The 19,461-nt window shown below is 41.9% G+C and overlaps 1 protein-coding gene across 2 annotated transcripts in view; it reads right to left on the bottom strand.

Annotated features, from left to right (window-relative positions):
• Positions 1–1,390: 1,390 nt before the first annotated feature.
• Positions 1,391–19,461, bottom strand: part of smad2 (SMAD family member 2) — a 202,023-nt gene continuing 183,952 nt past the window's right edge. For both annotated transcript variants that reach the window (XM_068030252.1, XM_068030242.1), the window contains 3 exons: positions 18,089–18,226; positions 8,093–8,237; positions 1,391–4,809 (listed from right to left, as the gene is read on the bottom strand). In XM_068030252.1, the coding sequence (XP_067886353.1) occupies positions 4,686–4,809; positions 8,093–8,237; positions 18,089–18,226 (407 nt within the window). In that variant the 3' untranslated portion in view covers positions 1,391–4,685. The remainder of the gene's footprint in view (positions 4,810–8,092; positions 8,238–18,088; positions 18,227–19,461) is intronic.

A 19,461-nucleotide genomic window follows, 5' to 3' on the forward strand; every position in this document is an offset into this window, starting at 1 on the left:
GAGGCCCATGGGGTTAACAAGCAGGGGACCAGCTGCTGGTGTCAAAGGCTTTTTGGCTGCTGTCCAAAAAAATAGTCTTTTACGCTAGTCAATCTCTGGTAAACAAAGATGATAGAGGGAGGGTCAGCATCACAGCTCTTCACCCCTTTTTCCTATACATGGCATCCAAGTAATGCAATTCCTGGGCACAAAGGATAGAGGGGGGGAAAAAAAAAAATCAGCCCTGGTTTTTCCTAATAGATTGTTAAGTCAAAAGAATGTGAAACATTATCTATTTCTCTCCTTGTGCCTCCCCCCAATTTCTAATGCCTTCTTCTGTGGGGAAAAAGCATTCCTGTTTGAGCTTTCTAGAAGAATGCCTTTTTAAAAACTGTTTAATGTTAAGTGTGGGTGGTTGGATATACTTTGACAGTTAACTTATAATGCACTCAAGCTTGTAGCTTCTTCTAGTTGTATAAACCTGTGACTAACTTTGGCTTCTTGCTGACAGATTTAAACACATCCTATAATTAATCACCAACTTCAAATTGCCTGAATTAGGAATGTCATTTACACCTTTGTTTTAAAAAAAAGACAAGCTGACTTTAAAAATAGTGCAGTATTATTTAATTAATTATACATGGGCCTCTCCTTCATAGTCTCTAAGCTTTGATCATATAGAACCAATAATCTCTTGGTAATAAACGCCTCTTGGTTGGATCCTGCAAAATGGTGCAATGACCTCAGAGAAAGTAGTTAGCATGCGGTGAGATAGCCTACTTTTTGCTCTCTATAGGTGTGAATTATTTCAAACAGCAGCCTGAATGACCGTGAGGACTCATTACACCACACTGATGGGAGAATAGATGCAACTGTGAGACCTAAACCTAAAACCACAGCGGTAGGTTTGGAGTATTCTGAATGTAACAGTGCAGTTTAAAGCATTAATTTCATTGATATTACTAGGCATAGTGAACCCACCAACCTCACAAAATGACTGGAGAGGAGGTTAAAATTATGAGCAGTGATTTATCTGTACCTTACTCTAACCAAGCTGTGAAAAAACAATTGTTGAGATGCTGACTATCTCCTTTCAGTACCACATTCCCTCCCACCTTTTTAAGTCCATTCTTACTGCACAAGTCTTCTCCCATCATTCAGCGTTTAAGGCCCGACTGTAGCAGTATCCTGAACTCGAGAGAAAAGAGAGCTATACATACCTCAAAAGCAAAAACAATTGTCAAAGAAGAAATTAAAGTTTCTTCATTTCTGGGAGCTGTGATCAAACAGGTGCAATGTTATTCTGTGCAGTGTTCAGGCATGAGATTCAGCACTCTTACTCCAGTTATTATTGAATTAAAGTGCACAGCACAATACTCTCAATATTCAACACAAGAAAGAAAAATCAAGATCAGAATTAAAACTTTATTAGTGTATTCAACTTAGTCTGCATATGCAACAAGCCTGAAGCTTTTTAACCTCTCAAATTCACAAGTTCTACCAATACAGAACGCTACTGGTAAAACAAGCTCACAAATAGAATGGTAAATGCTCTGCTAGTTTTTCTTTAAAAAGTCTGGCCCATTTTGTATTATTTGGTGCTGCTTCCTTTCATTCCCAAGTCTCTATGGCAAACAGAACCTTCCCCAATGGCCTACAAGCAGCCACAGCCTCCACCATTTTGAAGCATTAACACTTGCCATCTTTGCTCTCAAAAAAATAAGCTATCACTAGCTGCACTTACAAAGTACAGCACTAGTGTAATGTACAGGAATTAACAATGTAAAAGAAATTTAAAAAGCAATCCTGCTACTGCCACAAAAAAGGGAAATATGACAGACTGCTAGATCACAGAATTATTAGTAAGTTGTACATTTTTGTTTTCTATTTTACAAGTTACACAGCCCCTCCAAAAAATTCCAGCTGCAGCCACCTTCCCAAACAATCAGAACACATTAAAATATGTATTCATAAGCTTTTTGGGGTGCATGTGTTTGTAGTGTTTGAGGAACATGAAGAACATGTACAGCTATTATCCAGACCTTGTACTGAAACTGCAAGGCTAATTTTGTAGCAGCAAATGCAGAGATTATGCCTTCTTACACGTATATCTCAAATGCAATTCAAGTGAAGTCAAATCACTGCTTCAGAGAAGCAGTCTTTAAATATAAACTGCAATTTTAAAATGGTTAAGACACTTCATATATAAAACTAGTAAATTCAGAATATTTAATGGCCTAGGGGAGGAATGAGCAGAAATTTAAAGCAGCATAATCTTATATGATCTATTTTTAGCTTTCATTAAACCAAAGGGGATATTTTGCCTAATCGGATGTCCTGCAAGTACTAGAAGTCCAACCCAATATTTAATATGCAATTTAACTCAGAGCAATAAAAGACATTTACCAGTAAGCAGCCACCTTTAACATGATCCTGCACTGGCATAATGACTAAATTCAATGACTAAAAACACTGAAGCTGCAATTCCCTCAATTTTACCCTTCAAGCTTACAACCCACCTAAAAAAGGTTTTAAAATATGATGCACATAGGCTTGTCCTCCTTTACTGCAATGACCCTAAGTGAGACTTCAACTAAAATGGCACAGGCTCATGGTTCTGTACTGATGATTTCTGAACCAGAGGTTGCAACTATTAATGAAGAGCAGTGATTGGCATAATCTATAAATGAAAAAAACATATTTCCATTGCCATTTTGTGAATAATATACTTCACTGATAAAAATATTAAAAAAGTATAAACATATGGAGCATTGCCAGTTTCAGACATAAAGTCTCAGTCATCAATCCTATTCACTCCAAAAACAAATTGCTCAACAACTTGTTGAAATGATCCTTTTGCTGGATCTGTTACTATCCAGTTTTGCAAACTTTCAGTGCTAGGAAAGAACACAACTTCAGGGCAACATCAACATTCACAACGAGCAGCCACAGGCATGCAAGGTAAAGGAAAGTGTGTCTGTTGCATGCAAGGGGTTTACTGGTTTATCGTTAGAGCTGTCAATTTAAACATTCTTAGAAACCTTGCCAAATGTGACCTAAAGCCTGGCTACCCAACCCGAACCCAACTGCATGTCAGGTTCAGGTCAGGTTGGGTCTATATTTGGTGTCCACCATTCAGGGTCGGGTCGGGTTCAGGTTGGCTGTGGTCGGCTTTTTGCTTTGTATTGTTTTCTTTTTAATCTGCGTTTTGACAATTTTTTTTTCTATACTAACTTGTTTGATATTTTCGGGTCAGGTCAGGCATGAAAAAAAAAAAACTGAAGGACGCGGACCCAGGTTGGCTGTGGTCAGGTTGGGCCCTAGTCGGGTTTTAATTTTATACCAGAGCCAGGCTTTAATGTGACCCTCCTTTATCCTAAGAATTCGAGTTTCCCCAAGTCGTGACATTGCCATATATATTTTTAAAAATCACAAACAGTAGTTCAGTGAGCATTTCTCTAACAATTACAGTAAAAGATGTCAAATTACTGCAACAGCATGCACAAGAACAACTACAATCTCCACTTAAGTGCTGTTCACACTAATCCCAGCATTATCAGTACCATAACAGTCTATAAGTATTCTAAAACAAATTAAATGAAATAACAAGCAGCTAAAATAGCTCACAAGATTCTCATTTTGAAATACTTGATTTTAAGACTAGGCTGAACAAGTAACAAAAGTTAAATAAAACTGCACCAACCCATTTAAGCTAAGGTCCAGCTACTCAAAAATTTGATAACATACTGCAGGAATTCTCATTTTCAGATCAAAGTTCACATGAGTTTCAGATGAGTTACACGGAGAAGAAATTCATGTTAACTTGGCACTTCAGCTAAACTAATAATGAACAGCATGCCAGATCAGACCACATTCGCACTCATTTCCCTTTGTAGATCCATCCCTGAAAATGCCAGTTTCAGTGGAGTACATTAGTCCATCTTTCAACGGTTGAATCCGAATTCACCCAATATTGCCCTGCCACAATCCAGCATTTCCCCAGCAGTGCCACTGCATAGTAATCTTTAAAACAAAAACTCCTATACCTAACTACCAGGGATATTTTGTTGCCAAAGGCAAATTTGTGGTAATGATGATCTGATACCTTGAGAATAATTAAGGTCATATTATGCTTCCCACTACTTTTCAGTTTCTTATTTTAAGTTCATCATTAATCAGAAGATTCTCTGCTTTATTTTTGCAATTTGTGTCAATTAAATTATCCATCGGATTTTAATCCTGCAAATATATGCTGGGGGGGAAGGGAGAGGGAGAAGAGGCAAGGATAGAAGTTTAATTTAACAATGAAGAATATCATTCTAAAACACAGCAAATGTGTGTAGAATCAGCTGAATTACTGTACATGTTATTGATGGACCTCAGGCACTCGATACATGATGTGCATTAACACATAATACAAAATCTTTTTACACAGCTTTCCCCTCACCCTCAGTCATAAGCTATATTCATGTGTTTAATACACTAATACTAATACATTTATGTCATAATCTGGGTGTGGGATACTAAAACTCAACAAGGTGCTTAAGTTGATGAAATCAAGTGCCATTCTTTTTGATTTTGTTTTGTATTAACAAACAGTCTCTGGGATAACACAAGGACTACAACAGAAATGCTGTTCAAGTCTGTTGATTAGACTCCATCTTATGTTTAGTCCAGTCTTGATACTGAAATAGGAGAGAGATTATTTAGGACATGCTTGAGCAACGAACAGAGGGGGAGCCCATTTGGGTCAAAACTTTGTCAAGCCACTGCAAGGGTCCATTCAGGTGGAGTTCAATCCAACAAGGAGTGCTCGTCACAGTCTGCCGTCTATAAAGACAAAGAAAAGTTGAAGCAATTAATGAAAACATATTGCTGGTGCAATGGTCGCCCAGTTGAGAGATGAAGAGAAATTTTTTCTCAGAGGGTCATGAGTCTTTGGAACTCTCTTCCTCAACAGGTGATGGAAGCAGAGTCTTTACCTCTACCTTAAAAATATTTAGATAGATTCTTGATAAGCAAGGGATGAAAGGTTATTGGGGGTAGGCAGGAATGTGGAGTTGAGGTTACAATCAGATCAGCCATGATCTTATTTGAATGGCGGAGCAAGTTCTAGGGGCCGAGTGGCCTACTCCTGCTCCTAATTCGTATGTTCCTACGTTAGTATCTTTGGAGTTTGTCTAAAATACAATAGTTTTTAAAAAATAATCATTGTATGAACAGTGGTGTAGGTTTTGCATAGGAGATAAAAGCATTTGCCAAAAAGAAACTCCCACCCCATCCCTCCCCAGAATGCTGACTGTAGCTTTTACACTTACCTCAAACAGAATGCTCAACACTTGGCTCAATTTGTAGCAGCATCATGCCAGTCAGAAGCTTGTGGGTGCAAGCCCCACAATGAACTTTAGCCAGGCTTACACTTCAGTGCAATATTGAGGGAGCACTGCATTGTCAGAGGTATTCGCTTTTGAGCAAGATATTAAATCCAGGAAAACCTCTACTTGCTCGGATAGGTATAACAGATCCCAAGGAAGAGCAAGCAGTTTTCTTGTACACTAGCCAACATTCCTTCCTTGACCATCAGCACTAATGCAGGTTATTTGGTCATTTTTTCATTTAATTTTCCCTGGGATCTTGCCACATACAAATTGGCTGCCACATTCACTTGTGTAATAAACTGACTGCACTTCAAAATTAATGCATTGGCTGTAAAGTGCTCTTTGACATTCAGCAGACATAAGGTTTCATTACAAATGCATGTGTTTCCTTGCTTTAATACTGCCTCAACTGTACAGCTACTAGACTGTGGTTCCTGACTTTCAGATTACTTTTAAGATTAACTGCAAGTATTTCGTAAAGTTTAAGAACTGGTGTTCATCCCACTTGAAAGGTAATGTGTTAATGGCACTTAACTATCACAAGTCAACTCATTTGCATTGACTAGTCACAGACTGAGATATAGACCAGGTCAAGTGAAATTGGGGGAAAGGGAATTTCGGAAAGTTTTTCTTTTAGACAAGCTCAAAATGTATCTCAGCTCATTAGCAGCCTTTGCCAATGCTGAAAGTGCTGTGTATAAAGAAATGACAGGCAAAAAAATCAAACTTGAGGTCACATCTGACAGGATCTTTCACTAGTTATAACAGCTCTATAGTTCAAGTAAACAGGGCATTGGGCCCAAATGGTCTATGCTGATATTTATGCTCCACACGAGCCACCTCATACCCGATTTCATCTAACCCTATCTGCATATCCTTCTATTCCTTTCTCTCTCATATACTTCACTAGCTTCCCCTTAAAGGTTATCTACTTCATGTGAAAACAAGCTTCACATTCTAACCAATCTCTCAGCAAAGGAGTTTCTCCTCGATTCTTCATTGAATTTATTTGTGAACATCTTATCTTTGTGATCCCTAGTTTTGGACTCCGAGTGGAATCATCTCTACATCTACCCTATCAAATCCCTTCACATGTCCTCAAACCAGATGCAAAGCTCTACATTACATTGTTGACGCAAATCATGTGAAGACACTTCTCCAAAGCTGTTGTCAGGTAGGTACAAAAATGATTTGTGGTATCTCTGTAGGTATAGCCAAATCAGGCTTTGCTGGGTGAACAGCACCCTGGCATCCCTTATTTCATGTAGTACCATGTATAGCATGATATGCCATGACTAAAGTGAGCATAAAGAATGATCCAGCATAACCACTTCATACTCATCTGGGCATTGTGCTTGGTGCCAGAAGATACTTTATGAATTGGATTTCCCTCCTATCCCATGCTACAATCATCTTGCAAAGCCAGGATGGGTCAACTCTGTCTCTGGAGGCAAGAATGCAGGTAGCAGCAAATGAACAGTCTCATGTGCATCCCATCCTTCCTGCCATCCCTTCTTCCTAGCACCACACATCAGAATACCCATTGGAGTTACAGAATACAACTGATACAAAGGCTCATGAGAAAATGCCAGGGTGTGGCATGTGATAAAAATTGCCTTGGAATACCTGAAACCATTGCCTTAGCTTTAAAGTTTACTTACCTGCAGTGCTTAGTGCCTAGCCAGCCTGAACCCCTAATTACAAAGGGCGTTACCTTAATTGATCAGCATTGAAAAAGAGTGGAGGGAGTTGAAGGGAAAGAGAATGGGGTGGCCAGTAGATTTTGTTTTGTAAGGGAGGGTTGGTGAGATGTCTGGTGAGTGATTTGACTTCAAGTGGGGTGGGGAGTTGCGGTGGCACGAAAGTAATTATTGCATCGGCGAGTGGCACTTTTCCATTGCAGCAGGGGAAAGAAGAGTTCAGATGAATGAGTTGATCTCATTGAAATGTATACAATTCTTAGAGGACTTGACAGGTAGGTGCCACGAGCCTGTTTCAACTGGCTGGAGAGCCTAGCAAGAGACGCAGTGTCAGGATAAGGGGTTGGCCACTTGGGACTGAGAAGGAGAAATTTATTCCCACATTTGTGAATCTTTGGAATTCTCCATGCCAGAGGGCTGTGGATGCTCAGCCATTGAACATATTCAAAATTGAGATTGATAAATTTTTCAGCACTAAGGGAACGAAGGGATGTGGGGCAGGGCAACTAAGGGAACGAAGGGATGTGGGGCAGGGCAGGAAAGCAGAGTTGACGTAAAAGTTCAGCCATATTATTGAATGGCGGAGCAGGCTTGAGGTGCTGTATGGTTTACTCCTGCTCCTATTTCTTAAGTTCATCTGCGAACTGTAACAATGCATTCAGGACTTATTTGCACTGTGGACAAATGAGTGCAGTCCAAAGTTAAAACAAACATAGTTCTACAGCACCCAGGTAACTGTAAATGGAATACATCGCTTGTGCTGATCAAGAGTTGTGAAGTCACATTCGTGAAAATCACCACTTGTTCAATGGGTATCTTTAAGACTCCTGTTCAGTTGTGTCACAATGAGTAGTATTTATTCTATTTGTCAAGTTAGATGCAACACCGTTCAGAATTACTGCTCAGCAACAGTGTCAATCTTCTGTCACATTGGGAAAACAGAAAACAAAAACTACAGAATTACCATTAATTCCTCAAATAAAAGCAAAATACTGCGGATGCTGGAAATCTGAAATAAAAACATTAATTCCTCACCTGTATTCAGCACCCCAGCCTTTCACAAAACTCATCCTAATTGTGCACATTCTGGTTAACTGGTAAACAGCTTCAAAGCCTTGGTTTACAGACTGAGCCAGAAGTGCTGCAAACTCCTGGTTGTTGAATATTTTCAGGTTACAGCCTGAGAAACAGAATTATAAAGCAGAAAATTACATCTTATACTGGCGTGCAGAGTAAATTTCGAGATAATTTATGCAAGAGCAAGCACCATTTGCAAAATGCCTCCATGTATTGCTCAGTATTGATCTACTTGCGTAATCAGATCTAAAATAGCACATAAGATTACAAATAGCAGATAGATTGCCAGATGCCAAAATAGTTGTGTGACTGTTAAGTGCAGTGTCCTCATTCTATTGTGCATTTGTAAGCAGCATGTAAACTAGTTGCCAACAGAACAGGAGGCCATTCAGCCCATCTTAGCACCTTTATCATAATAAAACGAACAAAGGCACTTCACAGGAGCATAAAGTATGACAACGAGCCACAAAAGGAGATTAGAATATGTCAGATGACCAAACGCTGGCCAAAGAGGTAGGCTTCTTAGGAGTATTTTAAAGGAGGTAGAGAGGCAGAGTGTTCCAGAGCTTGGGGCCTAGGCAAATGGTGGAGCAGTTAAAATCAAGGATGCACAAAAGGCCAGAATTAGAGCAGCGCCGTTATCTTGAAGGTTGTGAAGCCGGAGAAGATTAGAGATAGGGAGTGGCGAGGCCATGGAGGGATTTGAAAACAAAGATGAGAATTTTAAAATTGAGACGTTGCTTTAACGGGAGCCAATGTAAGCCAGCAAGCACAGGGGTAACAGGGGAGGACTTGGTGCGAAGAGACAGGCAAGGGAATTTTGGATGACCTCAAGTTTATGGAGAACAGAATGAGAGAGACCAGCCAGGAGTGCATTCGAATAGTCAGGTCTGAAGGTAACGAAGCCATGAATGAGGGTTTCAGCAGCAGATGAGCAGATGGAGTGAAGTCGGGTGATGTTACAGAGGTGGAAATAGGCGGTCTTTGCGAAGGCACAATTGTGAGGTCAAACGCTCATCTCGGGATCAAATGCGACACCAAGATTGCAAACAGATTGACCTAACCTCAGACAACTGCCAGGAAGGGGGATGGAGTTGGTAACAAGGAAATGAAGTTTGGAGCGGGGACCAAAAACAATGGCTTCAGTCTTCCCAATATTTACTTGGAGGAAATTCCTACTCATCCAGTTCTGGATGTCGGTAAGCAGTCTGATAATTTAGCAACAGTGGAGGAGTCGAGAGAAGTGGTGGTGAGTTAGAGCAGAGTGTCTTCAGCACATGTGAAAACTAACGCTGTGCTTTTTAATTATGTCGTTGAGGGGCAGCAGGAAGACAACTGCTCTCAGACTGTAATCTCTGCCCCCATTTTGATTCCTTTGTTTTTTTGCATGTTTTGGCTTTAATCTGGTTTACTCTTTTTTTGCTTTCGGGCAGCAGCTGTTCATTATTTTTCCATTCACACCTCTTCTAGACACATCTTTTGTTTCTTCACTTCTCCAATAACCACTCCCTTTGGCTCTGCCTCAGCAACTCGTCATTTAATGTTCCCCATCTTCCGCCCCCTCACAGACCATCCTTTTTGTTCTTTTTCCACCCTCCCCCATTTGACCGACTTAAAACCTATTACATTTCTAACTTTTACCAATTCTGCTAAGGGCATCAACCTGAAATGGTAACCACAAATGCCACTAAACCTGCTGAGTATTTCCAACATTTTCTACTTTTATTTTAGATGCAAGTTGTTCTTCATTTCCAATAACCAGGGAATTGAGAGTTGGGTCAGTTTGTTTGCTGTGTGACTGCAAAAACAATAGGGCAGGAATAGTAGGGGATTTTAACTACCCCAATATTAAGTGGGATAGTTTTAATGTGAAAGCAATTTGAGGGAACAGAATTCTTAAGGTGCATTCAGGGGAACTTTTTTGGCCAATATGTAGCACGTCCAATAAAACAGGGCACAGTTTTAGACTTAGTTTTAGGAAATGAAGCTGGGCAGGTGGAAGGAGTGGCAGTGGGAGAGCACTTTGGTAGTAGTGATCATAATTCAGTCAGTTTAAACATAATTATGGAAGAGGACAGAGATAGAACAGGAGTTAGAGTTCTCAATTGGGACAAGGCCAATTTTACTAAGCTGAGGAGTGATTTAGCAAAAGTGGACTGGAAACAGCTACTTGAAGATAAATCAGTGTCAGAGCAATGGGAGGCATTCAAAGGGGAGATTCAAGGGGTTCAGAGTAAACATGCTCCCCAAAGAAAAAGGGTGGGACGGCCAAATCTAGAGCCCGATGGACATCAAGCAGCTTACAGGGTAAGATAAGGCAGAAAAGGAAAGCTTATGCCTGACACAGAGAACTCAATACTACAGAAAGCCAAGAGGAGTATAAAAAGTGGAGGGGTGAAATCAAAAAGGAAATTAGGAAAGCAAAGAAAGGGCATGAAAGAATATGGGCAAGCAAAATCAAGGTGAATCCAAAGATGTTTCATCAATACATTAAGAGGAAGAGGATAACTAAGGAAAAGAGTAGGGGCCATAAAAGACCAAAAAGGTAACCTATGTGTCAGGGCGGAAGATGTTGGTATGGTTCTCAATGAATACTTTACATCTGTCTTCATGAAAAAGAGGGGGACGATGCAGATATTGTAGTTAAGGAGGAGTGTGAAGTATTGGATGTGATAAGCATAGGGAGAGAGGAAGTATTAATGGGATTAGGATCCTTGAAAGTTGATAAATCACCAGGGCCGGATTAAATGTACCCCAGGCTGTTAAAAGCAGCGAGAGAGGAAATAGCAGAAGGTCTGACCATCATCTTCCAGTCCTCACTGGATACAGGTGTGGTGCCAGAGGACTGGACATGACTAACGTTGTACCTTTGTTTAAAAAGGGAGTGAGGGATAGACCAAATAATTACAGGCCAGTCAGTCTAACCTCAGTAGTAGGAAAATTATTGGAATCAATTTTGGGACACATGATAAACTGTCACTTAAAGGGCATGGATTAATCAAGGATAGGCAGCATGGATTTGTTATGGCAAGATCTTGTCTGACTAACTTGATTGAATTTTTTGAAGTAGTAACAAGGAGGATTGATGAGGGTAGTGCATTTGATGTGGTCTGCATGGATTTTAGCAAAGCTTTTGACAAGGTCCCACATGGCAGACTGGTTAAAAAAAAAAAACATAAAAGCCCATGGGATCCAGGGAAATGGCGCAAGCTGGATACAAAATTGGTTCAGTAGCAGGAAACAAAGGGTAATTGTTGATGGGCGTTTTTGCGACTGGAAGGCCGTTTCCAGTCAGATCAAAAAAATTATTTTCCCAGGTTCAATCTTCACACTTATGTAAGCCTCTCTGTCCAAGGCAGAACTGGCAAATCCACATAAGCACTCTCATACTTCGAGTTTTCAGATAGAGCCATTGATAGTGACAATTTCTTCCTGCACATGTAGCACTGCACTAGTTGTTTTTGGCTGTATGGGGAATTTAAGTTGTACTGTCCTTTCAAGATAGTATACACAAGTGATGTCAATTGCTTCAGAAAGAAGCCTGGTGATCAAAGAGCAAAGAACAGTACAGCACAGGAACAGGCCATTCGACCCTCCAAGCCTGCGCCGATCTTGATGCCTGCCGAAACCAACACCTTCTACATTTCCGGGGCCCATATCCCTCTATTCCCTTCCTATTCATATATTTGTCAAGATGTCTCTTAAACGTCACTATCGTATCTGCTTCCACCACCTCTCCTGGCAGCAAGTTCCAGGCACTCACCACCCTCTGTGTAAAAAACCTGCCTCGCACATCCCCTCTAAACTATGCCCCTCGCACCTTAAACCTATGTCCCCTAGTAACTGACTCTTCCACCCTGGGAAAAAGCTCCTGACTATACACTCTGTCCATGCCGTTCATAACTTTGTAAACTTCTATCATGTCGCCCCTCCACCTCCATCGTTCCAGTGAAAACAATCAGAGTTTTTCCAACCTCTCCTCATAGCTAATGCCCTCCAGACCAGGCAACATCCTGGTAAACCTCCTCTGTACCCTCTCTAAAGCCTCCACGTCCTTCTGGTAGTGTGGCGACCAGGATTGCACGCAATATTCTAAGTGTGGCCTAACTAAGATTCTGTACAGCTGCAACATGACTTGCCAATTTTTATACTCTATGCCCCGACCGATGAAGGCAAGCATGCCGTATGCCTTCTTGACTACCTTATCCACCTGCGTTGCCACTTTCAGTGGCCTGTGGACCTGTACGCCCAGATCTCTCTGCCTGTCAATACTCCTAAGGGTTCTGCCATTTACTGTATACCTCCCACCTGCATTAGACATTCCAAAATGCATTACCTCACATTTGTCCGGATTAAACTGCATCTGCCATTTCTCCGCCCAAGTCTCCAACCGATCTATATCCTGCTGTATCCTCTGACAATCCTCATCATTATCCGCAACTCATATGTTCAGGTCCCCTGCTTTTGGTGGTATACATTAACGATTTGGATGTAAATGTAGGGGGCATGATCAAGAAGTTTGCAGACGACACATAAATTGGACGTGCGGTTGATAGTGAGGAGGATAGCTGTAGACTGTAAGATAGAGGGGGACTGGTCAGGTGGGCAGAAAAGTGGCAAATGGAATTCAACCTGGAGAAGTGTGAGGTGATGCATTTGGGGAGGTCAAACCAGACAAAGGAATACACGATTAATGGGAGAATACCGAGGTTTCAAGGAAGTGAGGGACCTTGGAGTGAATGTCCACAGATCCCTGAAGGTAGCAGGACCGGTCGATAATGTAGTTAAGGTAAATGGAATCCCTTCCTTTATTATAATAAAAGAGCAAGGTGGTTATGCTGGAACTGTATAACTCATTGGTTTGGCCACAACTTAAGTACTGTGTGCAGTTCTGATCACCTCATTACTGAAAGGATGTAATTGCATTAGAAAAGGTACAGGAGGAGATTTACAAGGATATTGCCAGGACCGGAAAAATGCAGCTATGAGGAAAAAATGGATAGTCATAGAGTTATACAGCACAGAAACAGGCCCTTCGGCCCATCCTGTCTGTGCCGGCCATACAGCACCCAACCATTCTAATGCCATATTCCTGCACTTGGCCCGTAGCCCTGTATGCTATGGCGTTTCAAGTGGTCATCTAAATACCTCTTAAATGTTGTGAGGGCAGCGCGTTCCAGATTCCAAACACCCTCTGGGTGAAAAAATGTTTCCTCAAATCTCCCCTAAACCTCCTGCTCCTTACTCTAAATCTATGCCCCCTGGTTCTTGACCCCTCCGCTAAGGGAAAAAGTTTCCTCCTATCAATGCCCCTCACAATCTTGTGCACCTCAATCATGTACCCCCTCAGCCTTCTCTGCTCCAAGGAAAACAACCCTAGCCTTTTCAGTCTCTCTTCATAGCTGAAATGCTCCAGCCCAGGCAACATCCTGGTGAATCTTCTCTGCACCCTCTCCAGTGCAATCACATCCTTCCTATATATGGTGACCAGAACTGTACTCCGTACTCCAGCTGCGGCCTAACTAGCGTTTTATATAGCTCCATCATAACCTCCCTGCTCTTATATTCTATGCCTCAGCTAATAAAGGCAAGTATCCTATATGCCTTCCTAACCACCTTATCTACCTATGCTAGGAACATAGAGGAAGATAGGAACAGGAGTAGGCCATTCAGCCCCTCAAGCCTGTCCCGCCATTCAATGAGATCATGGCTGATCCGCGGCCTAACTCCATAAACCTGCCTTTGGCCCATATCCCTTAATATCTTTGCTTAACAAAAATCTATCTCAGATTTAAAATTAATAACTATTTGAGCTTCAACCGCTGTTTGTGGGAGAGAGTTCCAAACCTCTACCACCCTTTGCGTGAAGAAATGCTTCCTAACATCTCTCCTGAATGGTCTGGTCCTTATTTTTAGACTATGCCCCCTAGTTTTAGAATCTCCAACCAGTGGAAATAGTTTATCTTTATCTGGCCTGTCTTTTCCTGTTAATATCTTGAAGACTTCGATCAGATCACCCCTTAACCTTCTAAATTCTAGCGAAACAGGCCTAATTTGTGTAATAAAAGCAAAATACTGCGGATGCTGGAAATCTGAAATAAAAACAAGAAATGCTGGAATCACTCAGCAGGTCTGGCAGCATCTGTGGAAAGAGAAGCAGAGTTAACGTTTCGGGTCAGTGACCCTTCATCGGAACTGACAAATATTAGAAAAGTCACACGTTATAAGCAAGTGAGTGGGGGTGGGGCAAGAGATAACAAAGGAGGTCTAGATTGGACCAGGCCACATAGCTGACCAAAAGGTCACGGAGCAAAGGCAAACAATATGTTAATGGTGTGTTGAAAGACAAAGCATTAGTACAGATTAGGTGTAAATACACTGAATATTGAACAGCAGCAAGTGCAAACCTGAAAAAAAACAGTGGGGAAGCAAACTGAACAAACTAAGACGAAATGAAATAAATGCAAAAAAAATTGTAAAAAATGTAAAAAAGAATGTTTTAAAAAAAAAAGGAAGAAAAAATAACTAAAAATGAAAGTAAAATGGGGGGCTGTCATGCTCTGAAACTATTGAACTCAATGTTCAGTCCGGCAGGCTGTAGTGTGCCTAATCGGTAAATGAGATGCTGTTCCTCGAGCTTGCGTTGATGTTCACTGGAACACTGCAGCAATCCCAGGACAGAGATGTGAGCATGAGAGCAGGGGGGAGTGTTGAAATGGCAAGCAACCGGAAGCTCAGGGTCCTGCTTGCTGACTGAGCGGAGATGTTCCGCAAAGCGGTCACCCAGTCTGCGCTTAGTCTCCCCAATGTAGAGGAGACCACACTGTGAGCAGCGAATACAGTATACTACATTGAAAGAAGTACAAGTAAATCGCTGCTTCCCTTCCCTGCCTCGACTTCTCTGTCTCCATCTCTGGGGATAGGTTGTCTACTAATATCCATTATAAGCCCACCGACTCCCACAGCTATCTCGACTACACTTCTTCACACCCTACCTCCTGTAAGGACTCCATTCCATTCTCCCAGTTTCTCCGTCTCTGACGCATCTGCTCTGATGATGCTACCTTCCATGACGGTGCTTCTGATATGACCTCCTTTTTCCTCAACCGAGGATTTCCCCCCACTGTGGTTGACAGGGCCCTCAACCGTGTCCGACCGATTCCCCGCACCATTACCCTCACCCCTTCCCCTCCCTCCCAGAACCGTGACGGGGTTCCCCTTGTCCTCACTTTTCACCCCACCAGCCTCCATATCCAAAGGGTCATCCTCCGCCATTTCCGCCACCTCCAGCGTGATGCCACTACCAGTCGCATCTTCCCCTCCCTTCCCTGTCAGCATTCCGAAGGGATCGTTCCCTCCGTGACACCCTGGTCCACTCCTCCATTACCCCCACCACCTCGTTCCCGTCCCAGGGCACCTTCCCCTGCAATCACAGGAGGTGTAATACCTGTCCATTTACCTCCTCACTATCCCAGGCCCCAAACACTCCTTTCAGGTGAAGTAGCGATTTACTTGTACTACTTTCAATGTAGTATACTGTATTCGCTGCTCACAGTGTGGTCTCCTCTACAATGGGGAGACTAAGCGCAGACTGGGTGACTGCTTTGCGGAACACCTCCGCTCAGTCCGCAAGTAGGACCCTAAGCTTCCGGTTGCTTGCCATTTCAACACTCCCACCTGCTCTCATGCTCACATCTCTGTCCTGGGATTGCTGCAGTGTTCCAGTGAACATCAACGCAAGCTCAAGGAACAGCATCTCATCTACCGATTAGGCACACTACAGCCTGCCGGACTGAACATTGAGTTCAATAGTTTCAGAGCATGACAGCCCCCCATTTTACTTTCATTTTTAGTTATTTTTTCTTCCTTTTTTTTTAAAACATTCTTTTTTACAATCTTTTTTTTTTGCATTTATTTCATTTCATCTTAGTTTGTTCAGTTTGCTTCCCCACTGTTTTTTTTCAGGTTTGCACTTGCTGCTGTTCAATATTCAGTGTATTTACACCTAATCTGTACTAATGCTTTGTCTTTCAACACACCATTAACATATTGTTTGCCTTTGCTCCGTGACCTTTTGGTCAGCTATGTGGCCTGGTCCAATCTAGACCTCCTTTGTTATCTCTTGCCCCACCCCCACCTCACTTGCTCACCTCACCTGTGACTTTTCTAATATTTGTCAGTTCCGATGAAGGGTCACTGACCCGAAACGTTAATTCTGCTTCTCTTTCCACAGATGCTGCCAGACCTGCTGAGTGATTCCAGCATTTCTTGTTTTTATTCCTAATTTGTGTAATCTCTCCTCGTAGGTGAACACCTGTAGTCCAGGTATTATTCTTGCTGCTGCCTTCAGTGATCTATGGACAAGTACACCAAGGTCCTTCTGACTTTCTGTACTTCTTAGGGTCCTACCATCCATTGTGTATTCCCTTGCCTTGTTAGTCCTCCCAAATTGCATTACCTCACACTTTTCAAGATTAAATTCCATTTGCCACTGTTCCGCCCATCTTACCAACACATCTATACCTCCCTGCAATCTAAGGATTTCCTCACTATTTACACCACCAATTTTCGTGTCATCAACGAACTTACAGATCATGCCTCCTACATTCACGTCTAAATCATTAATGTACACTACAAACAGCAAGGGTCCCAGCACCGATCCCGGTCGTACACCACTAGTCACAGGCTTCCATTCACAAAAACAGCCATCGACCATTACCCTCTGTCTCCTGCCACGAAGCCAATTTTGGATCCAACTGCCAAATTGCCCTGGATCCCATGGGCTCTTACCTTTTTAACCAATCTCCCATGTGGGACCTTATCAAAAGCCTTACTGAAGTCTATGTATACTACATCTACTGCTTTACCCTCATCTACACATTTAGTCACTGCCTCGAAAAATTCAATCAAGTTAGATAGATACGATCTCCCCCTGACAAAGCCATGCTGACTATCCCTGATTAATCCCTGCCTCTCCAAGTGGAGATTAATCCTGTTGCAGAGAATTTTTTCCAATATTTTCCCAACCACTGATGTTAGACTCACTGGCCTGTAATTACCTGGTTTATCCCTGCTACCCTTCTTGAATAATGGTACCACATTCGCTGTCTTCCAGTCCTCTGGTACCTCTCCTGTGGCCAGAGAGGATTTGAAAATTTGTGTCAAAGCCCCTGCTATCTTCTCCCTTGCCTCATATAACAGCCTGGGATACATCTCATCTGGGTCTGAGGATTTACCCACTTTTAAGCCCGCTAAAACAGCTAATACTTCCTCTCTTTCAATGCTGGGGTTGTTCTCCTTGGAACAGAGAAGGCTGAGGGGAGATTTGATTGAAATGTCCAGAATTGAAAGGGGCCTGGATAGAGTGGATGTGAAGGGCCTAATTACCTTAGCAGAGAGGTCAGTGACTCGGGGGGCATAGATTTGAGTGATTGGTTGAAAGATTAGAGGCGAGATGAGGAAACATTTTTCACTCAGAGGGTAGTGGAGTCTGGAACTCACTGCCTGAAAGGGTAATAGAGACAGAAAGCCTCAACTCATTTAAAAGGTGTCTGGACATGTACCTCAAGTGCCGTAACCTGCAAGGATATGGACCAAATGCTGGAAGGTGAAATTAGATTGGGTGGCTCGTTTTGTGGCTGGCGCAGACACGATGAGCCAAAAGGCCTCTTTCTGTACCGTAAACTTTCTATGATTTCCACTGAGCTTATCTGTCGCTTGGCTGGTCCACTGACAGAGAAAACATCTGTCAGCACTGCTTCTTGATGGGTGGATTTAAGATTTAGGTATCGTGAGCAATAACAAAGTATTCAAAAGCAGAATTTGTGGCAAATAACATAGGCAAAAGATCTTCTAATACGTGAGCTATAAAATTTATGTATGTTTTACTGATCAGTTTCCTTTGACTGGAAACAAGAGTTTTAGTTGTCTAGGCACTTAGTAAACCTTTCTTACCAGGTGGAATTTTGCACACTGTTGCAGGATGCCAACTGTATCTTTGATTACAATTTGGACTCTGAACAAAGATGGCACTGTCACTCAGGCACTCCGCAAAAACTTCCCCACCAATGTAATACAACCTCACTCCTCTCCCTAAAAGGAAAAAAACATAGGTATCCTGAAGAATATTTCTCCATTACCAAAACAGCATTTTAGGAAAAAAAACTATGACATACGAACCAGTAAGGTATGGCTAATTATTTTTCAAACTACGAATTGTATAGAGGGAGTATTTAGTTTGGTTAAGAAAATGAACGAATAAATGGCATATAGGCTTTAATCTAATAATGGTAGTACACAGTGGAACAAGAAACAAAACAAGCAAGCACAATGGAGGGATGCTATTTGGTAGTGATATGTCCATTATAAACAGTGGGAAAGGATCTGGCGCAATTATTGGATCATGCAATAAAGGTTTGCACGAATATGAACTCGTGTTTTAACTAAATACTAAGATGCATCACAAGGACAGCTTCAAAATCAAACCCATTTATTATAACCCAAGTTATAACAACTTGGGTCAGCGGCAGCAGGCTAACTTCTAAATCACAAGGTTGTGGGCTCAAGTCCTACTCCAGAAACTTGAACTCAATCCAGGCAAACACTCCAGTGCAGTACTGAGGGAGTGCTGCTCTGTTGGAGGTGCCATCTTGTGGATGAGGTGCAACACTGATGCACATTCTGCCCTCTCAGTGGAACCTAAAATATCCCATGCCACTATTTCAAAGAAGAGCAGGGGAGTCCTCCCAGTGTTCTAGCCAATATTTATTCCTCAATCGACACTGCAAAACAGATTATCCAGTCACAATCACATTATTTATTTTTTGTTCGACCTTACTGGGGGCAAACTGGCTACCACAATTCTTACATTACTGTAAGCATTAAGCTCTTCTGCAAGAGCAAGTATTCATATTGTGTCTTTAATATAGTAAAATATTCCAAGGCACTTCACAGGAGTGTTATCAAATAAAATGACACCAAGCCACAAGAGGAGATATTGCAGATGATCAAAAGCTTGGTTTAAGGAGTGTTTTAAAAGTAGAAAGAGGTAGAACAGAGGGCTTTAGGGAAGGAATTCCAGAGATTAGGGCCTTGGCAGTTGAAGTCACAGCTGATAATGATGGAGCGATGAGGAAAAAAAAATAAATCGGGGATGCTAAAGAGGCCAGAATTAGAGGAGCGCAGATATCTCAGAAGGTTGTGGGGCTGGAGGAGATTACAGAGTTAGAGGGGCGAGGCCATTGAGGGAATTGGAAACAATGAGAATTTTAAAATTGAAGTGTTGCTTAACCGGGAGCCAATGTAGGTCAGAGAGCACAGGGATAGTA

This window comes from Heterodontus francisci, chromosome 1 (assembly GCF_036365525.1).
Source record: "Heterodontus francisci isolate sHetFra1 chromosome 1, sHetFra1.hap1, whole genome shotgun sequence".
NCBI lineage: Eukaryota > Metazoa > Chordata > Chondrichthyes > Heterodontiformes > Heterodontidae > Heterodontus > Heterodontus francisci.